At 36.4% G+C, this 16,637-nt stretch overlaps 2 protein-coding genes across 4 annotated transcripts in view; one reads left to right on the top strand and one right to left on the bottom strand.

Moving 5' to 3' along the window:
• PI4KA (phosphatidylinositol 4-kinase alpha) overlaps window positions 1–16,637 on the top strand; it is a 62,303-nt gene that overhangs the window by 22,268 nt on the left and 23,398 nt on the right. For both annotated transcript variants that reach the window (XM_074844469.1, XM_074844470.1), the window contains exons 20-27: window positions 11,449–11,557; window positions 12,090–12,226; window positions 13,145–13,278; window positions 14,317–14,399; window positions 14,676–14,746; window positions 14,865–14,989; window positions 15,458–15,539; window positions 16,249–16,332. In XM_074844469.1, coding sequence (XP_074700570.1) covers window positions 11,449–11,557; window positions 12,090–12,226; window positions 13,145–13,278; window positions 14,317–14,399; window positions 14,676–14,746; window positions 14,865–14,989; window positions 15,458–15,539; window positions 16,249–16,332 — 825 coding nt within the window. The remainder of the gene's footprint in view (window positions 1–11,448; window positions 11,558–12,089; window positions 12,227–13,144; window positions 13,279–14,316; window positions 14,400–14,675; window positions 14,747–14,864; window positions 14,990–15,457; window positions 15,540–16,248; window positions 16,333–16,637) is intronic.
• On the bottom strand, window positions 1,796–10,089 carry SERPIND1 (serpin family D member 1). 2 transcript variants are annotated; one of them, XM_074844471.1, is made up of 5 exons: window positions 9,975–10,089; window positions 7,854–8,725; window positions 3,807–4,080; window positions 2,699–2,843; window positions 1,796–2,302 (listed from the first exon to the last, which is right to left on the bottom strand). In XM_074844471.1, the coding sequence occupies exons 2-5, from the start codon at window positions 8,707–8,709 to the stop codon at window positions 2,111–2,113; spliced, it is 1,467 nt and encodes a 488-aa protein (XP_074700572.1). In that variant the 5' UTR covers window positions 8,710–8,725; window positions 9,975–10,089; the 3' UTR covers window positions 1,796–2,110. The 2 variants fall into 2 exon arrangements, with proteins under 2 accessions (XP_074700572.1, XP_074700573.1); XM_074844472.1 differs by lacking the exon at window positions 9,975–10,089 and having other exon boundaries at window positions 7,854–8,851.

The raw sequence follows: 16,637 nt of genomic DNA, 5'->3' as shown, positions 1-16,637 counted from the left end.
GTGTTTATAAATGTCTTGGATCGCCGTTATTGAATAGGTGCTCAGTTTTTCCATGAACTAGCTAGTAGTGTGTTGAGAGATACGTTCTAGTGGGTAGTAGTTTTCAGCTGTTAGTAATGCCAACACTGATTTGAGTGAGAGCAAGATCATTCCTTGCATATTGAGAAAAGATTAGTGCTTCTTAGAGACTTCATGTAAAAGTTATGAAAGTACTTTTCTGTTGCAAATTTTTATTGATGATATATTTGTTCTGAATAGCTGGTGATAACTGCATTTTTCTTAACCAATGTGACCTTTAAATAGAGTCAGATAGTGCCAGAATCTGAAGCAAGAGTTAATGGTTACATTATGGTTGTTGCAGCAAATATTTGACTTTCTTGCACAATATATGATGATCATAAGGTTTGAGCAGTAGCTGATTTGCTTTTCTGCTTGAACTCTCTCTCTTGAATAATTCCTGTTACTTAGGTCTCAAAACCCCCATGTTTCAGATGCTCCAACTCATTTAATCATTAATAGACTAATTTAAATCTGGGGCATGAATATTTAATCTTTTGAATATGCTTTTCTTTTTTAATATAGATAAAACAGTAAAATGTGTATACGGATGTTAATGATTTCTGTTGTGAATACTGCAAATAGTCCCCCACATGGTGGGCTTATAAGTAAGCACAATGTGAGACAGGAATAGAGAAACAACTGAGCTTCCTAATTGATATCAACTCTTCATCATCCTTCATCATCTAATACTAGTATTTCACTGGCTGTCATGTTAAAAAGCTTTGTGTATCGGGACAAATAATTGTAGTAGATGCAAAATTACAAATGGCACTATATAAAAGCAAAATTAAATCAGTAAGTTAAAAATATTGGAAAACACATTTTTAAGAGAATTCCTAATACTTAACTGTTGGTTTATAGTTTAATTTGCATATTTTTGCTAACATAAGACAAATTTATAATATGAACATATTTAGATAGCTACAATATTTGATATGGCAAATAATTATAAAAATACCCCCACTGGATTGTGAGGCACATTTTTTTTAAAAGGTATGATGCAAAGGAAGGTGTGCAAAGGTGAGTGTGTTCATTGGCTTTAATAACTTGAATGTAAGATGCAACTCTGTTCCTTGTAGCGGGTAGGTAGTAATATGCTGCAGACTGAAGGTAAATTCTCACTTTTTCAAATGTGAAACAGGCTTTTGGTACAGCATTCATGTTGTTACCAGAATGATTCAGAGAGCTTTACAGTCTTAGTTTGACTTGAAAGGTCCTGTCCATTGAATCAAGTATGGAGAGTATATTTGAATTCTCAATAAATGTTGTCATTGCTATAAATCACACTTTTTTGTAGAGGGTATTAGGTGATATCGAGCCAGTGAAAAGAGCATTTTGCTAGCTGCTTTCACTATAAAAGGTATTCTAAGGATCTTTATATAATTTACCTGGCTGGCCTAGTTCTAATACCACTGATGACATAACTGTATTGAAACCATACAAGTTAGGTTGGGGAAAAGTAGTGGATCCATTAGTATTTCATTCCTCCGAGATGTTTTTATTTCCTCTTATTTGGTACACTGGTCCATGAGGTTCACGGTGTGTAAGTCTGCTGAATGTTAAATGATGCAAGCAAAAGAAAGAATGTAGACACCTACTCTTTTTTCAAGTTAGATTATGTAAAATATCCAGGACAGACTTAGGCTTCTAAGACTGGCCCGGTATTCAGGATTTCCTTATTCCTATTTATTATAAATAGGCATCCTAGCACAAATTTAGAGCTAAACTTCAAGAATCCAGATAGTCTAAATATTTTATTGATTATATTTTATACACTGAAGTAGAACACAAAGTCTAAGTTACTTTGTGATTTATTTTTTCTTAATACACTTGTATCGATACCTGGCACTAACCATTTTAAATTGCAGTGAAATTATCTACTGCTATGAGTCCATTCATGTGAAACTACCTGTAGATAATATATTTTCTTTTGATACCAGTGGCTTTTGTATTAGCTAATATGACAATAAAATTTCCTTTACAATACTGGTATATTAACTGGTAATGATACAGCCCACGTATAACAGCGTGTTGGAGGTCTTCTCTGCTTTTAAGACTTGGCTGGGTTGGCAACTCTACCCATGAACAGAAGGCAGCTGGTACGATGTTCATAGATCAGAAACAAAAAGGGGCGGTCGACAATAAAGCGAATCTGAGTAGAAAGAGGCATGAACCCGACGTTGGTTATTGCTCCAGCCTCAGTGCCTTCCTCGTTCACAGTTATTGTGCCTTGATGATTGAACTGTTTAAACAGAAAAAAGAAAACAAAAAAGAATTTGAGGATCTCCTATGTATATTCAAGCGATGTGCTCACAGCCTTCCCCCCGCCACCTCCGTGGCTCCCTTGTGACACTCTTGCTGGTAACTCCTGTGCAGCAGCAATCCTTTGGTTTTGGCTTGTGAATAAACCTGTTCCTGACTGACCGTGATGCTTTTAGTGCCTTTGACGTCTGATTTAACATGTTCCTCATTATATGAATAGACAAGGACATGCAGAGAAACCCACATCCTTCCTATGTCCCCCAGGAAAGGTGAGAAAAAATACTATTTTAGCTTACTGTGAATTATTTTTACTGTGTTGCCATGTTTTGAGGTGATTCAGTTTAATCAGAAAGGGAGTGAAAAGAGGAGTAAATACCCTGTCAATGGTGACTTTCTCATCTGATATACCAGAGTAATCGCCGTTTTCATTGAACAGTTCTTCTATTCCCATGGATCTCAGATAATCAATCAAGTTATAACTCTTCTCCAGCTTAAATTTAGGCAGAACCACTTCTCTTGTTCTAGTAAAAATAAAAACACAAATGAAAAAAATCATTAAGAAAATACATATTTACATGACTCCTTTGCTTTACCTTTCTGTTGTGATTTGGGTTTTTTGCTGTTTTTAGCAAGCAGGACATAGAAATGTACAGGACTGTTTACTGTACTTTTACTTTCAAAACTTGGGCATCATTACTTTTAAGTGGTGTTTTAAAAAATTAATTCACCTCCCAAAACTTAGTTTGTCAATTTAATATTTCACTGATAATGATTTACATTTATGTGTATGAGATATGGCTTTGAACAGTTCAGTACATGGTTGGATATGCTTGTAATAGATGTTCAACTGTCAGATTATCTGGAGTACTAAATTGGAGATTTGTCACGTATTGTATACAATAGAAATAGATTGGGTTCCTGATAGCACATCAAATCAGTTCTTTTAGTCAAGTCTGAAGAGAGATACCACCTAGTCTGTCATCTTGCACAAGAGAAGCTGTATAATTTTTTTCTCTCCCATAATTTTGGTGTCCATTGTTGATTACTGAATGTGCGCCTTTACACAACATATATATTGAAATGCATAATGCTGAAATGAACATAGGCTGCTTTCCATATGATCGAGATTATTCTGCAGAAATAACCTGTTATTATCACACTCCTGGTTTTTGTCCTCATTGTAAACTTTGTCAGTAAGAACTTTTTCTTTAAATCTACATTAAATACTTAATAGAAATAATTTTGGAACTCCCTTAGAATTTTCCCCCTCAATCATCCTTGGTTTCTTGATGGCATTTAAATTTTGAGAGATCACTGGTCCTGATTTTTGATTCAATAGATCAGGTTTTTTAGGGGTTTTTTTTTAGGTTTAATGTTTTTAATCAAAATATCATATGTTATCTTCTGTGCTCTTCACTCACCTTTGCCAATCTCATCAAGAAAACACATTAAGACTTTAACATGATGTACTTTTCAGCAGATACCTGTTTGTCATGCTCTTCTGCCATTTTTCCACCACATGAGGTGTTATCTGCTTCTCTAGGGCTTTCATGCCGGAGAGTTTGTGTGGAAGTACAATCAGCATACTGATGTTCCCCACAAATGGGAGCTGGATCACACCACAATCTAGCTCAGGGTCTGCAGCAGCGAGGAAGTTCCCTTTAGTCTGCATCATAGGAACCTTTACTGTTTGCTTCTCATTGAGTCGGAAACTTTTCTTCATTGTCATTTCCACTGGAAACTTATTCTCCCAAGTTCCTGTTAACACAATAGAGAAGTCAGATAAAAAAAACACCCCCAAGATCCTTGTTTAATAAAATATTCCCAAAATAACAGTTTACATTAATTCATATGAATTGGGAATAACTGTAGGAGATTGTTGATTTCAATTAAGCCTGAATAAGAAGACAAGTTTTAAAGTGACTTTAAAATTTCTGGCTTTATTTCTAACTTAACATTTGTCTGATTTGAATGTTCTGAATTACAAAAGCAGGTAAACACAAGCTGGAGATTTGAAAGGGCTTGGAGTGTACAATTTTTTTTCTACAAGGAACCTGGGAATTACAAAGTTCAAACAGGTGCAGAGTATTTGATAGAGTTTGCACCTAGCAAAACAACTGACACAGCTGTGTTTTCTGAGAGATCTGATACTTGAAACCAGGCTGTTTCAAGCATCAGAAATGTCAAGGTAAGTAATGGCTGTTTTCATTTTGCAGAAAAAGGTATTATGCTGAAGGTATTACCTTGACTTAGTCCTTTCAAGCCAGTTAACTTTCTATGTTAAGACATCCTGAAGAGTTTGGGTGTTGAGTGCTTAATGCTATGACCCAGTTTGATGTGATTTCAGCACACACCCACGAGCCTGTCATCTGACAGATTTATGCCCAGAGAATACAATTCAATGTATTTTGCAGCCCAGAAAGCTTTGCCATCAGGGTTTGAATCTTTATATGTGAAGATTCTTTGGGTACCCCAGGTATTTATCAACTGTGTAAAAGGTGCTTTTCTAAAGTGTCATGACTGTTGATCTCTTTTCAGAACTGAGGCTCTGGAAAAAGCTCTTTTTTTTTTTCTTAATGGGCAGAATTTTAAAGCTAGACTTTTATAGTGGAAATAGGGTTACTGGTATTTCCTGTTAAAACTCTGGATTTTAGGTCACTGTTGGCAAGCAAGTACCTGGGGACTGTGGCTGTAACTGTGTAGAAAGGCTACAAATTTAACTTTAATTGGTAACCTTTTTTTAAAAGGTTACAAGTGATTCTGAGATCCTTAATCTGACTTTGCCAAATTGACTGTGAAGTAACAAAAAAAGCATTAAATTTAATAGTTTCTTCATATATTGGGCTGATACAGAACAGTTTGAGAAGTGATCAGACTGTGGTTAATATTCTGAAGGGAATGGCATATAAAATGAATTATGCTATTCTCAAATAAATTGTTTCACTTCTGAGGAAAACCCAATATTTGGCAGTTCTTCAAGGAGCAGAATTCCCAGGCATAGGACTAGCTAGCTAAAGACAGGAAGCTGCTGTGGGTCAGGGGAGCTTCAGCAGCACTGTCATCGCCTGAGGAATGGGAGACATTTACTAGCTCCTCCTAATAAAAGCGACGAGCTGAGGAACTTTTTTCTTGAATTCACGTTTGCAGATGTGTTTCTCTTGGGGTAAAATACTGTTCTCCAGCAGGAGGCGTGTGGTCTTCTGGGGTCAGCTGAAACCATCTGGCACTTTGACTTTTGTGGCTTCCTGTTTTGAATCTTCCTACCAAGATGTCTTTGAGACCCATCTGTGGTGGCAGAAGTTACCTCAACTAACTTGTCTCTTGCATTTGTGACTAGAATCTCGTAGAAGCAATTTTGGATCTGTCAAAATTTGTCAGTTATCAAAAGCTGCCATGTTCTACCCTAGCTAAAATAACCAGCTCCTACTTGATAGAAAGCTCATAGTTCAGACCTCTGCAGAATGGAGGGTATATCTCAGTTGGAGGTAAACTGGACACCTGTACGAGATAGAACTTCCTTCTTACCAACATGAATAGTTTCCAGTAGTTTCTTGATGGTAGTTAATATAAAAGGAGCTTGAGTCTGTGGTGTTTGGCGAGTATCCCATTACTCAGTATCATTTGTACTGAGCATTTCTGTGTACCTGAGAATAGTCATAGGCTTCTTAGCTCTGAGTGGTTAACAGAACTTGTCTGCAGTGGTAGAGACTGTAAATATTGTAAATGGAAAGATGTGAACAAAAATTAGCATGTCTGGAAGGACTGGTGGGGAAGGTAGGAAACCAGGAGCAGAACTTGCTTTTAAAAAGTTCAGTTCCACTCGAAATGGCATTACCATGAGATTGTCGCTGTAAGATGAAAGAGTGGGAGACAGAAGTATAGAATTGATCTTTTTGGTTCTGAGGGTTAGAAATTACAGCCTTCAGCAGACAACCCCGAGGCAATTTGGACTAACAGGACTCCATGGAGAGAAGAAAAAGCCAAAAGTCTTTTTGGTCTTGATGACAAGAGTTCCAATACTAAAACCGTTTAATTTTTAGTGGTGTTTTTGTTATTTTGAGATAGCACAAGTATTTTCTAACTTCAGAGTAAAATAAAAAGGTACTTAAATTTGACCAAATTGTGAAAAAATTATGTATCTGTTTCACTTTGCATAATCCTTTTCTTAGGATGGTCTAATGGACAATAAAGCCATGTATTTAATATGATATGATCATCAGAGATATACTTAAGGATACAAAGTCCCTTTTGGATGGTACTTCAGAATAGGGGATTATTTGGATTTTACGCTAGTGACTGCTTCAGATCTTTTAGAGACAAGTGGCATTATTCAAGGAAGTAACGCCTTGCAAGAGAGTGGGAAAAGGTACATTTCATAAACTTAAAGGAATAGTGTTCCCATAAGTTGATATAATCAAATGCTGAGAAGGCAGGTGTAAGAGAGCCCTTGAGCATTTATTTTCTGGAAGCAGGGATGTAATTGGGGAAAAGAAACTCCTTTATAAGTTATGGAAAGGAGTAAGTTGTACTTCCAAAAACATTATTATCCTCTTGTGATAATCTGTTTTCCTTACAAGCGTTTGAAGTCACCTTCATCTGATTTTCATCTTAAACAGTCAGTAACAGTTTTCCTTTTTTCCCTCTGTTCATCTTTCATTGGCACCTCACACCTTTTGCTCGTTTAATACTATTTTTAAAGTTTGTAGAAAAATTAACAAACTTGCAATCTGAGGCAGATAACTAATGTTGAAATTCTCACCACAAACGCTTAGTTTAATTAAATGTAAAGAAATGGAATAAGGATTCATAATAAGAATATATCGTAGTCTTTACTTCAAGCCTCTTTAACTGTTCAGCCTATAGTGATACCTGTAGGAGCCCATATCAGCAGACAGTTCATGCAGGATGAACCGAATCATTCTATGTAGTGAATTTGTTTGGTTTTAGTTGTAGAAGAATACTGGTTTGGTTATTCTCTTTAGTCCCCTGTATAGACTTATTGACAAGGCTCATGCTCTGATGATGTAGAGAAATACCTACTTTAAGCTGAAATTCTTTATAGTCATTCCTATGAATCCTGAATACTTCAGAAATGTTAAGTGTTTTAATTGAAATTAACCTGTACCGTTTCAGTGAGGCCAGTAACTTGAGGCGGGACTGAATGTAACTAATAACTTGCACATCCCTTAATACGTCACCATCTGAGACTCCTACAAAGCTTCTGCTTTCTGAGGCTATTCTGCATTCATACGTTGTTTTTTAGTCTCACTTTTAGACTATAAGATTTTGGATGTAGTAAGCATTTGCTGTATTTGTACAATACCCACTAACTTCAGAGCATGACTGGAACATCAGTGTGCTACAGAAACATGCAATAATGGGCTAATAATATAGATTCTTCTTACTGAAGGAGTCGATAGGCTTTTTTGAACTGTAGACTAGATTTAAGTTCTGTCTGGGTTTTCTAATCAAGTATGCAGTGAATTACAAACAGAAAATCCATTGCCGAGACTGAAATAATAGATTCATACCTTTAAAGTAAAGACAGTTGAGAATCATCATCAGCGTTGTAGGGTTTACATTCACAAGAGCTTCCTTTATTAATCCTTTGGTCAGCTTCAAGATGCGTTCGTTGGTTTTAGTTATGAAAGTGGGATCTGAAAAATCAGCTGGTTGGGCATCAGCAAAGTAGTATGTTTTCATGTTGTTTCTGAAATCATTCAGAATAGAAAAGTCCTTCTGAATGTAAAGATCATTGACAGACCTCAGGGTATAACCAAAATTGCGCCTGAATAACCGATGAGTGAGTTTGCGGAAGAGATTATGAACAGTCATGAGCTCATATTTGGTGCTGGCGTTAATGAAGTCTTGAAAGCCAAGAACAGATAATACTTCCTGTTGAGTTTGATCCTTCAGACCCAGAGAAATCATAGCCATTGCAGTGGAAATGCCAACAGGAGCCATGAGAATATTCTCTGAAGAGTTGGCTTTGTCTGCCACGCTGCGGTAAAGGTCGAAGCCAAAGTTTGCATTGAGGATATTGAGGCGCTGGATTCTGGTTTTGCCTTGGAATAGTTCAAGAATATTTCCTTGCTGAATTTCAGAAACCATGTATGGGCCAGCATCAATAATGTCACTGTAGTCATCTTCACCCAGTATCTTGTCAAGATCTAGATAGTCCTCTTCTTCCTCCTCTTCAGGAATCAAGTCATTAGTGATAGTGTTTTCTCTGTGGAACTCCGGTGGTAAGTTTGGCATATCATAGGTCCCATTTTCATGTGGCTGTGCATCTTTAAGGCTTTCAAAATGCTCAGTGAAGTCCTTGACTCCACAAAATGTGGAGGTTATGGTGAGAGCAAGGGCAAGCAAATGAAATAGGAACTTCATTCTGACCAGTCAAAACCTGAAAGGCAACACAGTTGAGAGAGCGTAGGTTAATTGAATTTTGGTTATCTATTCCCTAATTTTAGGTCCATGCTGAATTCTGTCACAGCAGAAGGTCTATAGTTAACCTTATTCGACAGCATTTTTTTTTTAGTGGAACAGAGCTTAATTAGATGTCTAAATCTGTTTTACTGGTAATTGGTTTTGCTTACATAATGCCTCCAGCCTGCCAAAGACCTCCTCCCATGGAAGTAGTCGTTATTGGCATATTTCAGCAGTAACAAAATCATTATCTAAAACATGTGGGATTCTTTATTTATAAACCTGTCACACTTAAAATGTGTACTGTGTTACTAGTGTGTTCTAAAAATACGACGTGAAGATAAGTTTGAAGATTTGAGCTGGGTAGGAGGAGGGACTAGGATCCACTAAAGGAGCATACCAGAAGGCTGAGATGTACTGAAGAATTTGAAAAACAGACATTCTGTAGCTACAACAAAAAATGGGAGTTTTATGGGAGTATTTTTGGAAGAGCAAAGCTGAAATTTGATGGAATAAAGGAGATGTAGGGATTTAGCAACAAACCTGGAGAAAGATGTGCATTTGCACTAAATACCATTAGTGGGACTGCACTGTTAAAACAAAAATCTTACTACAGTGTTGATTAGAATGTTTTTTAAATTAGCAAATAGTCCAAAATTCTGTTCTGTAGAAGTAAAATATATAGGTATACATACCTGTACATCTGTGAATAAAACCATTGCTTGAAGGAAAATATTTTCAAACACGTTGTAGCAGGACTGAAATAACTGAACTAATAGTTTAATTTTGAAACTCTCCCCCTGAACTGATTAGTCTGAAATTCTAAAAGCATTTAAGTTGATTATCCCGTACAAAAATGAGTTATTTTGCAACAAGGAAGGATCCACAGAAGGTGCTTTTAAAATGCTTTTTACACTGTGACTGAACGACTCAAGTCAGTCTTTTTCTCACTCTTTCTTCATAAATTCCTTACTTTTTTTTCCCCGCCCCCAGAAGTCAGTCCCTTAGGGCTGAGATACTCTGTCCAGTAACCATTGATAAATGTTTTCTGCTTTTGGCATAGAAGAATTTGCTGTCTGTAGTTCCCAACTTTACATTCTCATCTTCACCAACATTCAGTTATTGCTTAGCAGCACTTAACACAGGCAAAACATTCCCCCACTCTACAATATATATGTCTTTGGTCAAATCTACCTAAAATAACAGAAGATGTAAATGAAGCTTACCTTTAAGCCACTGTACAGAAAGGATGTGTTGAATAGCTCAAGTAAGGGGAATGGCAGGGTTTAAATCTGAACTTTGACGCTAGTTTTTTGTGTATCTCCCAAAGTAAACATTCTCTAAACCAAACACTGCTAAACTTACTTCGTCAGCCAAAATCCCTCCCTTGCCTAGTGATCTCTGCTGAATTGTATGTTGTTTGTTGAACTATTTTATGGCTTTGCAGGTACTTGTTCACTTTTGAGGAAGATCTTTGAGCAAAAATTGGTGTGCATGTAAAGTTTCAAAGTCAAGCACACACATAAACTTGGCTGTTAATGACTAGTAAAAGCCATGTCGCTGTGATTTTGTGCTGAAATGGGGGGGCATCTTACTGCAGATATGGTTGAGGCCGCTTTGCTTGTGATGGTCAGGCTTACTTCAGTCAGTGTTACACTGGTGCAAACATTTGTGTTGCACAAGCAACTTTTTACCATACTGCCATTCACCATCTTAAACTCAGATTAATTTTACTATAGAGGGATTTTTTTCTTTTTTTTTTTTTTCCTAAATGAACAATCTGCCTCATAATTTACAAATATATTCAAAGTTGGCTTTATATGAAGTTTCACTGAAATACTGCTGGCTTTCAAACCTCAAGGGAATTATTGTACAGTTAGAGAAAACTTCTTCAAGCTAGACTAGAATCTAACATTTTCTTAATAAAGTTTACAGTGATAATACACAGTCATATTGAATAAAGCTCGCAGTTTTAGTGGTCCATTTCTGTCACTTTTTAAACACTGCCTGTGCTTCTAACGCTTTTTAGGATAACACATGATAAGCTTTGTTACATAAATTTGTCTAAAATTGCATACGTGTTGGCTGGAGTATAAACTATGCTCCTCCAGTAGTAGCAGCTGTTTGTGCAAAAAGTAGCAGAGAATTTTAATAAATGTGTTGAAAATAATGCTCTTTTACTTGCTTGTTTAGATAGTAAATTCTCCAGAACTGATGTAATTGAGTGCGTGGGTGCAGACAATGAAACATCCCCAATTGGTGCCTCAATGTATTTCCACAAAGCCAATAAACAATAGCAACCAGAAGTATGTTTGACTAATGTTTATTTGGTTTTGAGTTCCTTTGCACTGAAGCAAAGCTGCATGACATTGTCTTCAACACAGTTTAAAGGACCGTGTGGCCTCTTCCTCTCTGCACTTGACAGTATACTAATATTAAGTATTCTCTTCAGAGGTTACTGTATCAGCATGGTATTATTCCTGTGTAAAACAAAGGAAACTCTTACTTTAGGCATCTCAAATGTTAGTATTTGAGATATTCTAACAAGATCTAATTTTCTTCTACTAGTTTTCATAGGTGACAAAGAAAATTACCTTCCTAAATCATAGGAAAGAAGGTACATGAATTAATTCCTTAGCATGGAATTAAGTTATTGTAACTCCCACCATTTTCTGATGTTAATTTTTATTTCTTTGGTAGCTCACTAGACGCTTGCCACCCATCAAAGAGGCCAAGCCCAGGTTGCAAAAGCTGTTCCGTGACTTCTGGTTGTATTCAGTGCTGATGGGATTTGCTGTGGAAGGATCAGGTAGTGTAAATTCTAAGAGAGCAACATTGCTGCTCACATTTAAACTTTTGATGAATCTAAGTGTAACTGCAAACTGTTCACAGTAGGCTGAAGAAAAATGAGAGGCATAAGGACATTACAAAACAAACAGCTTGCATGACAGTTCTCTGGTAGGATTGCTTTACATCCTTGCTCTGTTTTGCTGTGAGATTGAGCACAGTACAACTTGTACTTAGGTTTTCTTTTTCTAAGCTAATACAGCAGTTAGCCTTAGTTAAGTACGAGTTTTGATAGCTAACTTCCTGGAATGGAAGATCAGCCATATGGGGTACATTGGTAATCAGGTAGAAACTTCTTACTCATTGAGAAACTTCACTGGGAATTACCTGAACATGTTTATTGTTTGGAACATGGATCACTTGTGTTGAGTGTTTGTGATTAAGTGCATGAAAGATTGGCCCTAGGAAGTAGTACAAAGCTTGATAATGCTAGTTAACTTTGTGAATCTTAACACTGTTTTTCTCCCCCACCCCACCTTCCTCTTGTACTCCAGGTCTCTGGCCAGAAGAATGGTATGAAGGTGTATGTGAAATTGCCACCAAGTCTCCATTACTCACATTTCCCAGCAAAGAACCACTTCGATCTGTTCTTCAGTACAATTCTGCCATGAAGAATGATACCGTGACTTCCGTAAGAGTTAATTTGTTCTGTTACCTCCTTCCATAATGTCCATCAGTGTTAATTGATATAGTAACCATGATTTATTGAAATAGCACAATACCCATTCAACCTGCTGCCTATTAGTGAAAAACAGCTTTTTTACACTACTCTCATGACAACAGTGTACAGAAATTATTTGGGTTTAGTTTTATTGAGTGTTAATACAAGTGTTTAGGCTGGTAGCTACACTATTTTGATTAGTTGTAGAAACTAAGTCTTTGTGGAGATGGAAACCTTTTAATAGTTTTTCACCCATTTTGTATCAGACAGACAAAACTTGCAGTGTTTAAAAAAAACCAAAACAACAAACTTTGGAAGGAAAAACCACATTCAGTCCTTCAAAGAAATGTTCAAAGAAACGTTAAGTGAGCTTTCTCGCTCTTTATCCTCTGGCTTGGTACTGGTATACTTCTCTCTCCCTAGTGTTTGCAGGATAGATTTTACCTGAGGACTACCTGGTAGCAGTGTAAGTGGATTGAAGAGTTGCAGCTTATGAAATGTCTTTGTCTGGCTCCCAAATAATATGGAAATCTGTGACATCCAAGAATGGCACAACAACCCCATGAAGTTTAAGAAGCTGGGCAAGGTTGATGTTGATCAAAATTACATGCATTGAGTGTAGGAACAGTATTTCTTCATTGGTATAACTCTATCAAAAACAGCAGTTACTTCAGCAGGGAGCTTGACTACAGTATTTGAATTCTGTATTTGAAGAATTGTGACTTGCTGAGTCGGAGAAGGTTGGTTTTAGTCTGCAGACAGGGACATCCTGGCATATTGTTTGCTAAGGTTAAAAAATAAGAAGAGTAACAGCTGAAAGCAAATGTTTTCAGAACACAAACTAATATAGTACTCCCACTTCAGATAATTTCATGTATTCATCTCTAGGCTGAATTAAATGAACTGCGGAGTACCATAATAAATCTCTTGGATCCTCCTCCAGAAGTGTCAGCGTTGATCAATAAGTTGGACTTTGCCATGTCTACCTATCTCCTTTCTGTTTACCGCCTAGAGTATATGAGGTATATATATATATATGTACTTTTTTCACTGATGAATTTAAAAAAAAGAATAAAAATTAAAAACTGTTCCAAGTCAGAATTGCCAGACACTAAGACAAATGAGAATCAGTACTTTGAGTCACATTAACACTGAAGATTCTGAGACTGGGAATTCATCCTTGCAAAAATGCCTTTAGGGTAGATAAAAAAGATGTAAGAGTACAGTAAGGCCCAAAAAATGAGATCTCCTCTATATAAGAACTAATAGAAGATGGACAAAAGGGTTCTTCAAAGGAATGTCTTGAAAGTGTAATGTATCCTATGCACAGGGTCTTGTGTTGCATCTCTGAAGGACAGTGTAGACACTTGCCTGTTCTGTAAGATAAGTGTAATGTAGGAGCTGAGAAAAAATTTTTATAGTGTGCTTTTTTTTCCCCTCAGTAGTGTGTATTAGGTTGTACTAATCAAACATACTGAATTCACAGACAATTTTTTTTTCCTTTAAAAGTGTATTTATTACTACTATTCAACGAAGTGTGTAGCTGAAAGCTGAAGTGGAGGTCTAGCAGTGAGCAAAATAGGAAGGAACTTCTCAGTCACATTTTTACTTTGACAATAATTGACAACAGGGACAACCATTTCCAGAAACATCGTGGGTGTATTTTAGAAACAGGCTTTTTAATAAGTGATGTTTCCATCATATGCAAATTCAACAATTGCAAAGCCTATAGAAATGCCAAAGATTGTATCGTGTTTGTATGTTTGTGGTGATTGTATAAGTGCATCATCATCAGGCTTCCCACTCCTGAGGTGTGAAAGTTATTCTCTTCATGACAAACCAGAATTTTTGATCTCTGAGCCCTGTTAGTTGAATGTAGAAACAAATAGCAATATCACACTTACTAGAGACTTAAAATCACCATGAAAGAACAATTACCATGAGTGTGGTGTGTACTGTGACGTTTAAGTACATAGATCTGTGTTGAAGATATTTAAAAGAAAAAAAATAAAACAAAAAAAACCAAAACAACCCAACCCACAAAACTCTTCTTTTCCTAGGGTGTTGCGTTCAACTGACCAAGATCGCTTCCAAGTCATGTTTTGCTATTTTGAGGATAAAGCAATTCAAAAAGACAAATCAGGTAAGATTACCTGTCTAGGTTATTTTGCAACTTGAGACAGTATAAAGTTGTTTCCAGGCATGCAAAACTAAAACAAATCAAGCAACTATATAACAAAAATAATCACGTTCACTAGATTGCTGTTGCTTTAATCTTGCCAAGAATGCTGGTTTTCTTTTAAAGTAGCTTGGTTCAGTGTTGGCTGAGTAAACATAAACACTTTTTAACTGTTAAACATGGTTTATAAAGCAAATGTAATTCTGATAATCAAACCTGTCACTTCTCTCAATTCCTCAGGCATGATGCAGTGTGTGATAGCTGTTGCTGATAAGGTGTTTGAAGCTTTCCTGACAATGATGGCTGATAAAGTAGGTTACATGGAAACTAAAATTTTAAATTTGTACGAATGTTCTCATTTCAATTTATGAAAGCGTGATTGTCTTTTTTCCTTAAGAGCTTCATACTTCTCTTTGGCATGCTTTTTAGCCTAAAACTAAGGAGAATGAAGAAGAGCTGGAGAGACATGCTCAGTTCTTGCTGGTGAATTTTAACCACATTCACAAGAGGATCAGGAGAGTCGCAGACAAATACTTATCTGGTCTGGTAGACAAGTGAGTACAGATTTTGTTTTCCTGTTCTCTTTTCACACTGACTGCCTAGTGATGTCTTATGCAATTGATGACAACAGTCAAGTGGATTTCTTGGCTGATATTTCTGCTGAAACATCTCCTTGAAAAATAACATTCAATAGTATTTTTAACCTGGGCTCTGAAACCCCTGCTTAAAATCTCTGTGTCTGCTTAGTATTCCCATGGATTGAGCAAAACCAAAGTGCCCATGAAATAAATGCAATCTCAATTCCTATGAAATAGCTGTACTTATCTTGCTCTCAGAGAGCATTTGACTCTGTATTGAGCTAGGCTGTTGTGAGCCATGGCAAGCTTTGTGACTTCCATTGAGTGTGAGCTTACCTAGTGATGTATACAGCCAGCTCTTTGAGCAGCTCTGTTTCTTAATAAAATAATTTCCTTCCTCGGCTCTCCATGGTTATTGTGTTTCTGAATCCTGTCTTGTTCTAGATTCCCTCATTTGCTGTGGAGTGGAACTGTGCTGAAGACTATGCTAGATATTCTGCAGACACTGTCACTGTCTCTTAGTGCAGTAAGTTCCTTTTTTTACTAATGCTAGAAGGGAAATAAAATGTATGTTTCCATTTTTCTTTAGCAGAAATGAATTTTTTGCTCTGTTTTGCATCTATTTGGTACTTATTTGAGTTCTTTGGTTTTGCTATCATCACTAAGATTGATAAAAATCTTAAGTTCTGTGAAGTAAGGAGTGCATTTGCACCCTTGTTTCATAGGTAGTAAAACTAGTGCTAGAGAGCTGTTGTCAAATGTGGTTTGGAAAGTCAAATTTAGCATCAAGAATAAAACATAGGATTACCCATTGTGCGTTGTAACTGTTGAACTGTCTCATTTAAAATAAAAATTCAGTGGTGCTTTTTGATTTGTGTTTTTTTAGTGAATTATGGTTGTCAGATTATAGTCTTTCCAGTCTGTGTATGTGTATCTATATTTCTTGGATTTATTACATATTTGTATTTTTTAAGATGGAAATGCTTTATGGAATTTTATTTTTGTACTAAATGTTGAGAAGAGGGCTTTGGATTTTTACAGTTGCTTCTACTGAAAACCAAACAGATATAAAAAGTCTTTCTTAGAGCTGTTCAGGTTGACTTTGAGAGCAAGTATTAGCAAAAAGGTTTGGTAAATCAGACTTCTTGTTTGAGGAGAGTGCTGCTACCTGTGGTGTTCAAGTTCAGTGATGCTGAATTTTATCTTACTGAGTATTGATCATTGTTTTTAATTAGGACATTCACAAGGACCAACCATACTATGACATTCCTGATGCTCCATATAGAATAACTGTCCCTGACACACATGAAGCCAGAGAGGTAGGTGGTCCTCCTTGATTTGTCAAACCACAAAAATAATGCCTGATGATTTTTATGCCAAGGGGATAAATTAGTGAGCTACTCTGAATTGTCCTTTTCTTAAAAATACTTCCCTAGGTAAGTTTTTTCTAATACAGTATGACACTTGGTATTTATGTTTTTCTGAATCTTACTATTTTACTTGACTTGAAGCGTGACAGTTCTTTGCTTGCTAAAGGTAATTTAATTGTTACAGAAAATTTTAACCATATCATGTTGCTGCGACCTGCCTTACTCCCTATGTTACTTATTATACCATTAAAACC

The sequence above is a fragment of the Strix aluco genome, chromosome 18 (genome assembly GCF_031877795.1).
Source record: "Strix aluco isolate bStrAlu1 chromosome 18, bStrAlu1.hap1, whole genome shotgun sequence".
NCBI classification, from domain to species: Eukaryota; Metazoa; Chordata; class Aves; order Strigiformes; family Strigidae; genus Strix; species Strix aluco.
This window is presented reverse-complemented; position numbering and strand designations above follow the sequence as displayed.